The sequence below is a fragment of the Carettochelys insculpta genome, chromosome 2, assembly GCF_033958435.1.
Source record: "Carettochelys insculpta isolate YL-2023 chromosome 2, ASM3395843v1, whole genome shotgun sequence".
Classification (NCBI taxonomy): Eukaryota; Metazoa; Chordata; order Testudines; family Carettochelyidae; genus Carettochelys; species Carettochelys insculpta.
The window spans coordinates 41,421,992-41,438,506 of record NC_134138.1 but is presented as its reverse complement, the minus strand read 5'-3'; the positions used below and the strand labels follow the sequence as shown (position 1 = coordinate 41,438,506).

Below are 16,515 nucleotides of genomic sequence, written 5' to 3'. Positions count from 1 at the left end.
TACGCTGCCTTTTCCCCCTGAAAAAATGTCTTCCAAAAAAGTGATTGGCTAGATTATGCAAATGCAGCACAGGATTTGTAAATCAGTGCTTCAGTCTTATTTTCAATTTCCCTCATCTGCATTCCTCTTTCGAAAGAGGAACGTAGTGGAGATGTACCCAAAGTGTCGGGACTGAAACTTCATGAAGACTGCCTAAGACTGTCTTTCAAAAGTTTAGGACAAATTGGTTCAGCTGCTTCTCAGAAAGAAATGAACAGTTTAGTTCATATTAAAATATGTTGTGACTGTTTCACTGAGAAACTCCAGTATACCCTCTTCAGAACCTGGAACGGAAATAGCTGTGAAACCCACTAAAGCAATGGATTTCCCTATCTAGTGCCAATTCAACAGAAGACAACCCTCTACTGCTTCTGTTAGCTCAAGTACTGAAGGACTGTGCACAAGAACTAAAGAGAGACTAACCATAACTTACAGGGAGGGGAGGAGTCAATATGATTCCCCATGTCAAAATTTGTCTTTTTGGATTTTTAGTTTTTAAGAAAACCTAGCAAATGACGTTTAAAAAAACGCAACTTTTGTCAAAAGTATGTTAAGGTTCCAAAGTCAGTTACTCAAAATTAGGAAAGACAACAAGTCTGTGGCAACTTACAGACTAACAGATTTTTGAAGCATAAGCTTTCACAGGCAAAGAATCACTTCATCAGATGCATGGGTCTTTGCCCACAAAAGCTTATGCTCCAAAAAAATCTGTCAGCCCATAAGCTGTCACAGGACTTCTCGTTTTTGTGGATACACACCAACACGGCTACCCCTCTGATACAAAATTAGAAAGAGACAGAATTTAAGGCTGCCAGCCAAAAAAACCTTATTTCAGACCTCTAATGGATATGTATTTTAAAAGTCTTTAATTACATGATCACACAGTATTTTTCCCACAGCACTGCTGCCTCTATCAGTGCATAGGATGGAGGCTATTCTGGGAATTTGTTGTTTAGTGACTGAGGCTGTCTGTAGCAGCCCTGCCTCATCTGTCACAGAAATTGGAAAGCATGTAATAAATGAGGCAGGGAACTGCAGGAAGAAAAAGGATGGTCTTGCAGTTAGGGCAGCAGTGTGCCTCTCTGGAGAATTGGATTTGATTCCTGGCACCCTCAGTATCATATACAAATTCTGTGGCAAAGTCACAAACCAAATTTTTCACTGGTGACCATTATGTATTCCTCATTTTTGGGTAATCAGTCAGAGACATGGGGTCTGACTTGTGAATGAGCCATACTTTTACAACTGCAACTGAAATTAATGGGACCTATGCTCTGAATGTGTAAAGTGCAATAAACTAACGTCTGTGGAAAAAAATCAGACCCATGGCTTCCCAAATTGGGTATCCAAAATTAGTTGGCACTTCTGGATTTGACCTGTGTACTTCAATATCTCTTGTGTAAAAAAGTGCTAACACCACCCACTCAGCACACAGTGGCAATAATGAAGACAAGTTCATTAATGCCCATAAAGAATAAAGATATTACTATGACAGCATTATAGTAAAGCCCATGAGGAAGTTAAATCTTTATTCAGTGCAGGGCTTGGATGGTGTACAATAAAAAAGGAATGGGGCCACATATTGAACGGTGAGGATAAAAGAAATATTGAATAGCTACCCATCTGGTGAACACTGTCCATCTTGTGCACTGAATGAAGTGGCCCTGTGGAAACAATAGTATGTGATCATGTAATTAAAGACTGCAGCATAATATATATGCAGAAGGGGAGTGAATTAAAATTGTATGGATAGCCTTAATTCTGGCACCTCCTAGCTTTGGAGTATTTGACTTTACAAACTTTTTAATTTTCTTTTCATGTGTTTTTGGATGTAATAGTACTTAGAAACAATAATAATGTCAGTCCTTTACAACAACAGAACACCCTCTGTTCATATTGTCCAAAATACCAAAGAAATACCATAAGATAACTTGTGAAATGTTTAAAGATTTTTGATAATCCAGGAAAGAAAACTTAAACAATACTGCATGTATTAAAAAGAAAAAGACAAAAGAAAACAGGCTAATAAAGATATAAAGGGACAATCTACCATTTTTAGCTCTGGGTGCTCTAAGTTTGTCCTAAACCATAGGTAGACATCTGAACAAAGTAGTGCTGAGCTCCCACAAATCCCAGTGAAATAAATGGAAATTATATGTGCTCCACATCTTTGAAGATGTAGGCCATTTATTTTAGGTGCCAGATTTTAGGCACTTGTTTTGAAAACAGTCTCTCTCCTCCAGATAGGCTTGAAAATATTTAAAAGGTAGTTTCAAAAAAGCTTTCATGATACTTCGCTCACCCTCTTCCTCTTTAGTCTCTTTGTTACTGGTTGGGAAGCAGACAGACACACAAGCGTGTAGAATATTACGATTTCCATCACATCTGTGGCTGAGGAACGTCTGCAGCATTTGTGGATTTTGATCCAAAACAACAGCTTGTTCAAGGTTCATCAAGTATTGTCTACAGGCTTCATAGTCACAACGGAGAATGTGCTGCATTAAAGTCTGTTTCTGTGCTCAGAAAAATGAAGGACAACTTTAGTAAAATGTAACAAAAATGTAGGTAAACAATTCTAGATACTTCTGGCTTCTCACTGAGAAACAAACATGCAAAAGTTAAGCCTAAAATGTTCAACAGTAACACAGCAAACATTTTATTTAAACATATCCCAACTTTTTATGTTACGATCTCAATATTTTCCATGGAGTCTGAATGTCATTTCTACTGTAACCAATAAATAAAAGGAAATTAAAGAAAAAGTGCATGCTGAAATACCAAATAACAGAATTTCTTGAAATCATGACTCTGTCATGCAGCAAAATTGTACAATCCAAAGGACACAGCAGGTGGTTTGTACAAACTGGCTTTTATAGGGTTTTCTCTTAATGATTAGGATAAGTAAGGTGATGGAGATGGTCTGGGATGGTCATCCATCGTGGAGAACTCCAAAACCAGACTCAGTATCAGTCTAGTATGATATGTAATAGTACAGAACAGAACAGACTGATACTTTAGGAAATCTAACACACTGTATTAACCATTTAAGAGGAAGTAGTGAAGGGTCTTCTAGCATGTTTGACATTTTGCATAATTAGTGTATGCGATATTATATCATTGCTTATACAGTATTATTAGTGCATATGGCACTTTAAAGAAATTTCAAGCAAGAAGTCCTTCCCCAAAGATTTTATATGTCACAACAGTGGAGATTCACAGGAAGCCACTCCTACAATTTCTCCTTTAACATTTCCTGCACTTGTTCAAATTGCAGGCAAAATAAGGTTTCTCTACACTAAGATGACAAACTTTCAATCACTTGAGAAAACATCCACATGCATAACAGAATAATATAATTTTATGCAAAACATACGAGTTAATACCTAAAATAATTCAAATTAATTATCAAAGAATAATTTAAAAATCTCAAATAGGAGTTGTGTGAAAGACTTTTTGGTTTACTAAATAGTTGTGCTTAGTTTTCATGTTTACAAAAGAGTACATAATTGCAAAAATTGTTAAATACCAAATTGGTTTAATTTATCATTTTTAAAAGCAGTTATTAAGATTAATCACTTAGTAATGAAGTTAGCAAGACAGAATATTACCTCAACAGCCATGATGATGATTGCAGCTTTCTTTTTGATGGTTGAGTTAGCAGGAAGATTTGTTAAAGAATGTACACCCATTCCAAGACTACTAATAGGTGGAAGATCAAGCCAGTCAGGATCCCTTATTCCACCCATGCAATCTTTTGCCATCGGATAGATAGTTCCATTTCCATCTCTAAGAATAATGGGAGATTCCTACACAGAAATAAATTAACACCCGATCACCATTTTGTAAAATAAGGATTTTAAAAAACATTATTTCCATATTTAGGTCCCTCCTAAAGGCTCACTTCTGCCAGGCTGTCGGCAGGAAACCTAGTTGATCTGAAATTCATTGCCACTCTCTACTCTTCTAGATTTTTGTCCCAAGAAGCACAATCACCCTTTCTTGAATGACTGGGAAGCGCCCAGCACTGCACAGGCACTAGCACAAATACAATACCACACCTCTATCACAGACTTATAAAAATACTTAAACAAACTTGAATTGAAGCAATGAATTTTACATATTTTCAGAATGTCTGACAATAAACTTTCTTCACATATTTTATTAAAGACTGGCTCATACAAAAATTTACAAAAAAATCACTGAAAACTATTTTTTGTTTCGTCATCTAAACACCTATGCATGTTTGCAGATCTATTATTCACTTATGTCATATAAGCAAGGGGTACAGTCATGGACTACCCACACAATATAGAAAGAAGTAATATTACTGGGTATATTTTCTCTATTACCTTTGGACAATAATCAGCATTAAGAAATAAGGGATATACAGTTAAAGATGGCCCCCTTACGTATGCCACACAATGAGGAGTTAAAATCTGTATATTCAGCCTTAAATTTGGGATTACCTGATTTGTGTGTTCAACCGCACACATTTTTTACACTGACCTAATGTACTTCTAGCACTAATTTCTATGATTTTAAAGGTAAAGGTGAAGGAGAAAAACACTGCAAACAAAGCATGCAACTCTATAGCCAGATCCATTTGTATGTACAGCACCTCTGCAACCTGACGACACAGGAACCCAAAGAGGCTCCATTTAATAAGATGCTTAGCCTAAGAAAAAGTTGATATGTTTCAAGCTTCTGGAAATACTTCACAGGGCTTAGTAATTCAGAATGTTCCTCAGAGAGGATGCCTATAATGTCAGTGGCTAAGTGTTCATTAAGCTCCTAATAGACATATGCACTTCACATCCTATTAGGCAGAAGTTTGTCAAGCATAACACGCACTCAGCATGAAATAGTTTTTGCTCTTTTCAGAAGTTCAAAAATGAATCATATGAAAATCTACGTTCTGACTGAACAAACCCATAACGGCTGTTCACTGAAGTCCTCACTGAAGCAGTGTTTGCTGCCTTTATAATAAAAATGCTTTGAGCCTTCCATCCAAGGATTTCAACTGCTGATATGGGATTTTCAGGAAAGCTCTCAAACGATTTAAAAAAAAAAATCAATCACAATTAAGTGCACTCTTAAGCAGCTGTTGTACAGTGCTTCCTCTATATTTCTGATTAGATTGTGAAAACAAAAGAAACAGTATTTTTCAATTCCTTCATAAAAACACTGTGGTGAAATCTTTTTATCTGAAAGCTGAACTTACAAATGTAGAAAAATAACTACATTAAAAATAAAAAAGCAATTAAAACTTTAATGCCTACAAGTCCACTAAGTATTACTATTTGTTCAGACCATCACTTAGCACAGGGGTGCACAAAGTGGACCCCCCTGCATGGACATGAAATTTTGTAAAAGGGACAGTGCAAATGCGCCCCGCTCCCCCATATATACAGCCTTCATTGCCTTCCCTGTGACCACTCTCTGCTCCTGTTATCTTAATCTATGTGGATAGCTATCTCCTGGCTTTTTTTTTTTGGGGGGGGGGGGGGTGCACATGAGGCAGCAGCTGGTACCAGCTGTCTCTCCTGGGAGGAGCATGTGGTCTTGCTCCAGGACAGCAGCTTGATTAATGAACCGCCTGCAGGGAAGTGAGCAAAGGCTGATTTTTCAGGTAAACTCTGGCAAGCTTTCCACTGCACACAGCCTCTGCTTGAAGCTGCCAGCAGGAGAGGCTGGGGAGCAATGTGGTTAGAGAAGCAAGAAGACTTCACACTCTATGTAGAGCTGCCAGCTGCTCACTCACTACTTCAATGCTGAAATCTCCCAAGCACTGGCTCTGGGCTCAAGCTGCATCAGGGGCGTTGCTCTATAAACAATAATTCTGTTTTGTAAGTCATGTTCAGACTCAATTCCTTGAGGCCCCCTGGGCTGGGCTTGCATCAAAGCTTCTGAGAGTTTGACATAAAGAGAAAGAAATATATTTTGTTTAAAGTTTCATTGCTGCTAAGAATCCCTTACAACAAGAAGTGTAAGTTACAAAGTTGGCACAATTTTTATTAACTGCTTTGTTTGGTGCAGAGAAATGATCCCGTGGATCCAATTGACAAAAAAGGAAACTTACAAAAATTTCGCTGATCTCTCTTCCATGAATGAACTAAAAATAAAAGCCAACCTTTTCAAAAGAGAAAGTGGCATTCAGAAAACTGACTTATCTGCAGCCACCCCCACGGTCTCTGCCGCCACCATTTCTGAGGGAGAATAGTGCATCACTTCTGGGAGACCACGCCTTGCTTCCAGGGTCATCCGGGGCGGGGGGGGGGGGGGGGGGGGGCGGCGGCAGTGTAATAAAGGTTGCTCACCCTGACTTAGAAAACCAAGTTTATTTACCAGAGAGGAAGCCGTGTTAAGTGCCACAGGACTTCTTGTTTTCTCCGAGTTTATTCACATTTAAGAAAGATAACATTTTTTATTTAACAATACATTTAAAAGCAAGAACAGCTGTTTGCATGGCACTTCTATAGTTGACACTGCAAAACGTTTACATACCAGATAGGCTAAATATTCATATACCCATTCACGTTTTAGACGTCGTCCTAGAAGGCATACTTCAGTGCTGAGTATGCTTGTTAGAAGAACAGTGCTGACTAAATTTGTGGCCAAACTGCTTTGGGAAGAATCGTGTGTCTCCTGCTCCGCTTAATCCAACACTCTGCCATGTATTTAATGTTATAAGTGTCTTGGATGATGAGCCAGTACATATTTGTTAAGAACACTTTCAACGAAGATTCGACAACACACAGTGAATGTACCAATGTGAGATTTCTAAAGATACTTATAGCACCTGACCCAAGGTTTAAGACTCTGATGTGCCTTGCAAAATCTTAGAGGGAGGAGTTAAGGAGTGCTCTTTCAAAAGTCTTAAAAGAGCAACATTCACATGTGGAAACTACAGAATCTGAACCACCAGAAAAAAAAGTCAAACTTCTGCTAGTGGCATGTGACTCAGATGATGTAAGTAAACATGCATCTGTCCACAATGCTTTGGAACAGAATGGCATGGTTGAAGCACAAAGGGACACATGAATCATAACGACGTCTGGCACAAATTTCTTAAGATGCCTGCCTCAACATGCCACATAAATGTCTGTTCTCACTTTCAGGTGACATTGTAAACAAGAAGCAGACCATTATATCTCCTGCAAATGTAAATGAACTTGGTTCTGTATGTGACTGCACAAACAAGAAGTAGCACTGAGTGGATTTCTAGGCTCTAACATTTTGCGATGTTATGTAACAAGAAGTCCTATATTTGTAAAGTGTACTTTCACAATAGATATTGCAATATAGTATTTGTATGAGGTGAACTGAAAAATACTAGTTTTTTATTTTTAGTCAAATATTCATAAATTATAACATGATCACTGTACAGTTTGTATTTTACATTGTAATTTAAATCAATATACTAGAAAATGTAGGAAAAACACCCAAAATAAAAAAAGAATCAAGTGAAATTTATTCTGATCAAAATTGTGATTAATCGAGATTAATTTTTTAAAATCACAATAAATTTATGTGTTAATCGCATGAGTTAACAGTGATCAATCAACAGCCCTAGTTTTCAGAGGAGCTTATAAGTGTTCAAGTGCCCTAACTTCCAGAGAAAAATCAAGGGAGTAGGAGTCCTAGGTCCCTTGCTTCATTTGAAACCCCAGCCGTTGCAAACCTTAAACAAGCTTGAGAAAGATAAACAGCATTCCCATTTTGCAGATTAGGAAATGTAAGCACTGAGAAGTTAAACAACAAAAATCTAACACAGAAGTTAACAAGAGAATGAAAACAAACCTGTCCAGCTGTAAAAATGGCAACACTTCTCTCATTCTGACCCAGGAAAGCAATGCTGCTAGTGGGGAAGTTATTTTCTTGTTCAGCTTTCCCTGTAGCAAGGTCAAATATGCAGTATCGAACCCAGTTCCCAGTCTTCAGGACAGCATGCACTCCTTCAGAGGTAGATGAACAAGCAAGAAAGAAAAAAGGGGAAAAAAAAAAAGGGTGCTCTAATTGACAGCATTCAGGAATACCCACAGAACATACACACAAGCAACTGCATCTGTGATGATTCACTAATCAATGCAGACAAGCATGCACCTTAATCTAAGTCATTTACACGTTTTCTGAAAAGGGAAAAAACACTTCATGGAAGTGCAGCAGGGTAATTTGGAAAAGCGCTTGCCTTTTGAATCTACATTCACTGCTAAAATTTCTGTTTTTTCAGGAATACACAGCTTTTTAGGAGTCCTTTGGAAGCAGTCTGGAACTTTTGGCGTCCCACCGGTTTTGACTACCTAAAAAAAAATTTATTTAAAAAAAAGCATAACATTTTAGTATGCAAACAACATAAGGAAATTTCATGTTTATGCTTTTTTGTTTCTCTGTCCAACATACCTGGAGTTCATCTATTCTGAGCAGCCTACAATCTTGCAGAAGAGAGGAAGGATCAGGATCTGAACCAGAGCTGTTCTGACAGTTTGCATTACTGGATGTGCCAGGAAATTTCACAGCAACATAGGCACCATCCACTTTTAGTACCTACAAGCAAAACATATTAAAATATAACTGACATGTTACTAAAAGTTTTGACATAGCACTGAAAAGTAGTTTTATGTACCCGAACCTTTTTGTCAGAGCAAAGAAGTTCAGTCTGAGAGGATAAGTTTTATCTCTGAGGCCCCTGGTTATTAGGGGTATTATTCTTCTATAATTGCTAGACACCTGTGCATTTATTTGTTTAGGTGGATTTCTTAAGGACTATCCAATCCCAGATACAGAATGACTATGGAAAGGAGTAGCATGACAGTAACTGGCGAAGGGACTTGTCTTAACTGCCCCAATCCAATCAGAAATACTGTATATTACTAAAAATCTTGTAGTTTAAGAATGCAGTCATGTATGCCCAGGAACATTTACCCTAGAAGCAGCAACTTCAGCCTTACAGAGCAGCCAAAAGTCACTCAGGCACTTTTAAGTGGTACTTGCCCTTGGAGAGCTGCTCATTTTATATCCATTGCTGCTATGCTTGCCAAACAAATTTCTCAGGCTACGTCTACGCTTGCGCGGAAGGTCAGCAGCTGCTATGCAATTTTTGGTACACAAACTGCATGCCAAAAATCAACTCTGCGGCCATCGACTTCTTCAGCTATCTTCACAGCAGGTCAACGGGAACACTCCTCCCGCTGACCTTCCTCAATCTTTTCAGCTCGCAATGAATTCTGGGGTCAATACTGACCCCAGAACATGCTGTTCACACATACACAAAACAGCAGCCTGGAAGATCGAACCTAAGCGGTGGATCTTACATCCTCAGTGTAGATGTAGCCTCAGTTTAGAATTACATTCATGAAGCACGAAATTGCAAAGCCATCCTCTGTTCTTTGATCACTCCAGCTGCAGTCTCTCAAAAGTACAAGAGAAAAATCAGCAGAAAAAGAGTGATGTTCCTTTAAGTTTTGAGACACCTAGGATGAATAAAGGTCCAACAGCACTTTCACCTTTGGTCAAAACCAGGTGATGAGATGTACTATTAGATTTACTAAGGGCTTCATTTCAAGCAACAGTGGTAACTCTGGAGTTTTTGTTAGCCTCTAAATTAAGTGAGATTGGTGCAGTTACCCTACTTGCAAGGAAAGAAAAGAAATATTTTGTTCCCTATTTAATTGTTGCACTCTCCTGCACACCAAAAAAGTTAGAAGGAAACCCTCTTATTCCATACAAATCTTGAGGGTAACAAATGTTTATGGACTTTCAACCCTTCCCCCAAGTAGTCTCAGCCTGTCAAGTGCTCTGGGGAAGTGTATTCATTAATAGAGAAAGAATGTTTTGACACTGTATTGAGCGATGACATCAAGGAAGTCAACAATATATCCAGCATTATGACAGGCACCTGTGTCAAAACATAAGGCACATTCAACCTGAGCTGGGAGTGAGCTTAATGCCCTATTCTGCATCAATTAGTACAGCATGTATGGAATTAACAACTGTAAGAAAGTGGTGCAAAACACCCACAAACTTGGCCCTGCCAAAATGAATACGTTCTAGATCGTAGTTTGACTAGCAGGAACGGCAATGAAACAATGATGTTGCTTGGAGGACTCAAGCAGTTTGATACAAGCAGTCCAGCGAAAACTATGGTTAATAATCTACACTTCAAGGGATGCTTCAGTGCCATTTGGTTCAGTGATCAATGCTGTAGACTGAGTGTTTGAGACCACACTAGCACTGGCAAAAGTGCTGCTCTTGCATATGGGAATTCACAGATGACTGTTTAAACGCTGTTGCAGAAGTCTTGATTTGTGCTCTTCAGAAAACAGGTGGCTATTAAGTTCTATCAGGAGCACTGAGAGCTAGGAGGAATCTTCAGTGTTACCTTCTTTCCCATCTTCAAGACTAGTGTAACCTGCTGAAGGGGAAAACAAAAGTTGGAGCTCTCCCCAGCAGCTAACAGAGCAACACATCTTCCTAAAGCAAATCTGCTTAGGCTTCTGGTCACATTTCAGGTCACCATTTAAAGCAACTGAGCTGCTTTTCATAAAAAGTAAAAGTTTGGCTCCACCACACATTTGCCTTTAGAGAATAAGCAGCTGACCAGTACAAAACAGCAAAATCATTCTTAAGCTAGTCAAATAGCTCAGACTCATTTTTATTCCCAGTTGACAATCCACCTCTACCGACTCCCAACCCAGTTCCCTATCTACCTGTTAGAACACGTCTCCCCTAGAGAAACCTGAGAAGTTTCTAGGTGTTCTTACACAAACTACTCAATGCTCCCCAATGGAGCCATAATCCATAAAAGGAAGTCAAAATTCATTATGGGATCTTCTCCCTATGGAAAGGGAAGCAGTTCAAGCTTACTGCAAACTGAGCTGGCTTTTCCGCAAGCTTAGAGAATACAGAAGAAACCTGCCTAACTGAGACAACACAAGTGCAGAGTCATTAACTCCCTATTTGACACTACTGAACTTGTGCAAGAGCTCTCTCAAGGCAGGGTTCACTGTCATCTGTGGTGAAGAGAGGGATGCTTGTGGTCCTGAAATATACAGTATCCGGCAAACTGGTCTTCTTGAAAAAAGTATGAAACATCCTATTGGTACCATTTAAGTAAAAAGCAAATTAAATTATTCCTTGTATCCAGTAAACAGGTCAGTTTATTTCTACTGTGAATATTGTCTTTTTTCCAGGGTCCCATTTCATTACCAGATTTCTCCAAACCTTTTCAGGTGATGCTGCCTCCAAAATACAGTTTATTTGACCTGCAGTAATTTTGCTAAAGACATCAGGTGGCTCCTGTTCTTTCCACTATAAGAACTTTTGAGCAAGGCTAAATTTCTGCACATTTCTTGCAATATCGGCTTAGCTTAAGTCCAGGGGGAAAGAAACAGATTAGTTCCTTCACAGTCAGCATTTTGGACTCAGTTTGTTTGCAGATGATGAGCATCATCTGACTGTGTTAAGAACAAATGTTAAAACATGACAAAAGCTGGGCTTGGAAGGGAGGACTGAACGGCTTTCAGGTGTTGTAAAACAAACCGCTTAATGCTCCCATTTGCAGCACTAATCTATGAAAGGAAGTCAAAATTCATTATGGGATCTTCCCCCTTAAGAAAGGAAAGGTATACAAGCTTACTTGGTTTACTACAAATTCTGCTGGCTTTTCTGCAAGTTTGGAGAAAAGCTAGTATTAGCTGCTTCCAACCACAGCTAACAATATTCCTATTTGACCCCAAACTGTATAATTTCACAGCCAAAGTAAAATCAACCATACTATTAGCCAATCAAAAGGAAAGATTCTCTCATAGCAATTAAAAAGAGAGCAAAGCAGAATTAATTTTAAACAAACCTTGCCAACAGGAACATTCTTAACATCTTCTACAAACACAACTTCTCTAAGAGACCATTGTTCTTCATTCACTTTCTCTTCTTCTTTTGGAGCAGGAGTAGACCGTCGCCGTTCTTAGACAACAACAGAATAATAAGTACCAAAAGATCTGAAACTTGAAACATTTTATCTAAATATAGCAGAGATCCTACTTCATGCCTGACCATTACTCAAACAAAAATTTAAACCAAAAGTAAAATTTAAGTTGATTCTAACAGTCTGAAATAAGAGTAGCTTGACAGAATTCCTCAGGGACAAGTTTTGCTAATAAAACATATACCAAACAGTAAAGCTGTTCCACATCGACAAAAACTAAAATCTATTTAAGCTATGACTTCATTAATCAAGTTAATTCATTCCTGGCCATGTTTGTTTACTCCACATGTTAAAAATTCTGAGTACCGAAGTACAATAAAACCTTTAACTTGTAATGCTATGATAATTAGGACACAGGATACAAAAATTTGAAGTAAAGGTGACAGAACACATTTTGTTCCTCAGTTGCAATGTATTAGAGGCAGTATTTAAGTTTGTTTTAAAGATCAACATCTAAAACAGGGGTGGCCAACCCGTGGCTCTCTCTGCTCAGCGAAATGTGGCTCCTGCTCAGAGCTGCATGCCTGAACTGCACACTTCCACTTTGCACGCGCATGCACACATGCACACAAACCCCCCAGTGCCTGGCAGGAGAAGCATATGGTGATGGCGACAGCTCCAGGGAAACCCAGGTACTAGGTTAGAATGGGGACTGCAGGTGCTTGCCTAGCTCTGGAGAAAGGAAAGGACATTGTGCCACATATTATATATTTATTTTTTATTTAACTATTTTGGCTCTTAGTCTCTAACACGTTGGCCACCCTGATCTAAAAAGCAAGAGTTCAGAGGCAGAGTTGTAGGCTTAATAGTGTAATATGGCTGAGTTAACATTAACCTGAGACTCCCTGCCTCCTTGACTTACAAGAGTTCCTATTATCCAACCCTACATTAACATAGTTTGTATTTTTTTAAATTAGGAAAAGTTTATAAGCACTACACATTCATATCTCTGCACTCACAGCTTTAAAATTTACATAAATGTATAAGCACAGGGCTGAAAACATGGGTTCTTAATAGCTAATAGATCTGCAACATAATTATGTCAACAGTGAAATATGTTTGTGCTTAAACTTTTCTATAAAGAAAGATTAAACAAGAAGCTGTGAGCTGAAGTCTTTAAAGTAAAATGGAATAGTTACTGCATTCAAAACTTATACACATAAGATTTCTATTCTGAAAGCCTTCAATATGTGTAAGTCTAGTCACCTCTTAAATAATGCCCTAGCTATAACAACAAAATCGGTATTGTAGGACTGAACCTAAAGTTCCCTAACCTATATCATTATGTGACCCTTCAGTACACTCTGGTATGCGTGCATCTGGAAGTGCAGGTGTCAAAATGAGGAAATGGTTTTAAATTACAGTACCAAAGCAAGAATCCATTATATCTATACTGATTAAAAATCAGAGGTGGTGTGGTAAGACGAATACTTTTTAGTGTTTAACGTGGTATAATAGGTATTCTGAGAACTGTTAATGCAAGTAGCAAATGTAGTTTTACAGCATATGTGTAATACTGAACTTCTAAATTTTAAAACTGTTACTTTGTGCATAGGTACCTAAAAATTGGAGATCTTCAATAGAAGACTATCCAATTGGAAACTTACTCTACTCTAGTTGGACTTCAAATGCCTAAGCAAAATACATAGAAATGTCTTTAAATAATCTGGAAACATACAAGGTATATTGCTACCATGCTTGCACACTTCAAAAACTGAAGAAAGCATTTTGCTCCATTTTTCAAAACCAGTTCATCTCTGGGCTGTAACCCAGCATATGAAAATGGGTGTCTATACAATAACAGTATTTTTGTTAAGGAGCATAATAAGCACTACAACTGCAATTTACTATTTTTACTTTGACATAGCACTCATTAAACTCCCACTGCTTATTCCAATAAATTCTACATTAGAAGAACACTGGCAAATCTGAACTTTTAGCATTAGTGGATTAAAGACCACTTTCAAACATTTTTAGAGTGAACTGTAGTTAGAACAGAAGAACCATAATGTATTTCGCAAGTCTGAAAGTTACATTTTCAGATATTTCTGTTAAATACATTCTTCATAAGACACCTATCATTTACTGATATTAAATTGCTTGTCAAGGGTATGCTTCAGTGTCAGAGATTCATTAAAACATACATACATAGGCGATAGACTTCATATAACTGTGACAAAGTTATGTAGACAGTGCACTATTAAAGTAAAACTTACTGTATGGCATTGATGCACTGCTTGCAATTGAAGATGCATCACTACATGTAGAAGCTGGGGATGGTGGAGGACCCATTTCAGTTTTCACTGGTTCCTGTTTACTTTCAGGCCTAGGATTTAAGAATTGAACTATATTTATGAAAAAAATTTTAACACAGTGAAACCTGTTTCAAAATTTAAACAGATTTTTGGTCTTGCTTTGTTCAACAAGAAGGTAATCTAGCCAAGCATTTCATACAGTAATTCATGTAAAAGCTAAAAACAACTTCTATTTTTGCAAAACATTTTTTTAAATTTAGAAACAAAACAGTAAAAGCCTAATATTAATCTACATTTCTACGTTTTTAAACATATCCTATTACCATGCTAGCATGTTAAAGTTACAATGTCTAGAGATACTATGTACTTTATTCATGGGCTGGATGTATAAATTCTTAATTGAGAGTTTAAAGCCCATATTTCAGCATGTTAAAACATTACCAAATGTGAACTAAATTGGCAGGATGGAGAAGAGAGAAAGATGTTTATTTTTTAAAGCAATCCATAACTCAAAATAATTTGACAGGATTTTTTTTCCCATTAAATGAACAGCTTTACATGAATACTTGCTTTAGAAGTAAGTGCAAATTTTCACGCCAAAACAGTTTCTTCAAGTCAGAGTTATCAAAAGGCTAAAAGCACTTTATAATGGAAGCTACATGCAACCCTAACTCTGGATGGACTACCCAACATAGCCTTTCATAAAAGGATTAGAATCAAGATTGAAGCAACTTCCAGCTTACTAGAATACATAATTGTTCAAGTGTAAAATTTTACTACCACTATGAAACAGTGGACAAGAGTCTCAGTCTTCACCATAATACAGGTTGTATATCCCTAGTCCAGCACCCTTGGGACCTCACCAGTCCCAAACCAGGAAATCTGCTAAACTAGGGGAGGTCAAAGCCAGCCCCTCAGTTGCTGGAGGCTGTGGGGCTCTGTTCTGGCTGCAGCAAATGCGCACAAACTGATCAAACAGGCATTGGGAGGGAAGCAGGGAAAGAGAAGGGAAGAGGTGTGCAAGGCAGGGTGGCTGTGGATCCCCACTGCTGGGAGCCAGGAGTACACCAAGCCCTATGGCCACCTGGTTGCGCTCCTGGCCCCCACCTGCAGGGCTCCACAGTCACCTCTCGTTCCCGAAGCCTGAATGTCACAAATGAGTTATGGGCGTTGTTCTGAAAGCTCTGAGAGAGCATGGGAGGAGATGCTGACCACAGAGCTCCTGGCTATTCCCAATGAGTTTTCCAGCCTGGGAGTGTCCACTGGGATGCTGGATGAGTGAAGTCCGGACTATAGAATCCAATCTGTTCTTCTATTGCTTAACAGTCTACAGTTTCAAACACTTGTAGTGACATCCTGATTGCAATTAAAATGTGCACACACTTAGACAATCTGAAAATGCAGGGTTTTTCTACCATAAAATCTGAGTTTTATTCTGAGATGGAATAACAAAACATCGCAAATTTCATTCAACATCTTAGCTAAGGTTTGACAACTTCCAAATTGTTCCCTTTATTTTTGCATCATTTCAAAACTCTTGCAAATAAAATATTCAATACATGTAGTTGATAAAGTAACTGAATACCTCTTTTGGATTGTTTTTCTCTTTTCCCTCACTTGTGCGATGTCAAGTTAGAACAAGATGTTATAAACCAGCAATCATGGACTGTTAAAAATACCAATAATGTGCCTACTTACAAATCTTCCAACTCAATATACAGTACATAAGAGCACCATTTATTTCTCTATCCAAGCAAAAATACCAGCTGGAAATGATATTCAGCCAAAAGTAAATAAACTAAAGCAACAAATATGGTCACATATTACAACAAATACAATACATTAATAATTCAGTAAAAGAAACCCAAAGCAATATATAGTTAAGACAGCTACCACCTCTCAAAAGAAGACATCAGCAAAACATTCTTCTTTTGAATTATCTTCCTTTTTGCTATTCAAAATTATACAAGCAGTATTGCAGATTGATGTATTTTAATTTTAACAGATGTGGCACAATTTCAGTCCCTCACTAATTATAACTAAAATCTATTATTCCTATTTGGGAAAGTAAATATATTCCAAAATATAAGTTTTTTGGTTTTATAAAGAATTAAAAAGTGGACTAATGCCCTCTGAAAGCTAGGAAGACCTTACTTTGAAGGATCCTGCTTATTTTGTTGCAGTGGTTTAACATTTTTCATTTAGACCCCTAAAAAAATTTCAAATGGAGGAGTGGAA

The 16,515-nt window shown here is 37.9% G+C and overlaps 1 protein-coding gene across 1 annotated transcript in view; it reads right to left on the bottom strand.

Annotated features, from left to right (window-relative positions):
* UBR5 (ubiquitin protein ligase E3 component n-recognin 5) overlaps positions 1–16,515 on the bottom strand; it is a 160,812-nt gene that overhangs the window by 75,933 nt on the left and 68,364 nt on the right. Inside the window, exons 15-21 of the mRNA XM_074986831.1 lie at positions 14,239–14,348; positions 11,888–12,000; positions 8,440–8,583; positions 8,228–8,339; positions 7,840–7,994; positions 3,648–3,845; positions 2,342–2,552 (exon numbers count right to left, since the gene is read on the bottom strand). Of these exons, the coding sequence (XP_074842932.1) occupies positions 2,342–2,552; positions 3,648–3,845; positions 7,840–7,994; positions 8,228–8,339; positions 8,440–8,583; positions 11,888–12,000; positions 14,239–14,348 (1,043 nt within the window). The remainder of the gene's footprint in view (positions 1–2,341; positions 2,553–3,647; positions 3,846–7,839; positions 7,995–8,227; positions 8,340–8,439; positions 8,584–11,887; positions 12,001–14,238; positions 14,349–16,515) is intronic.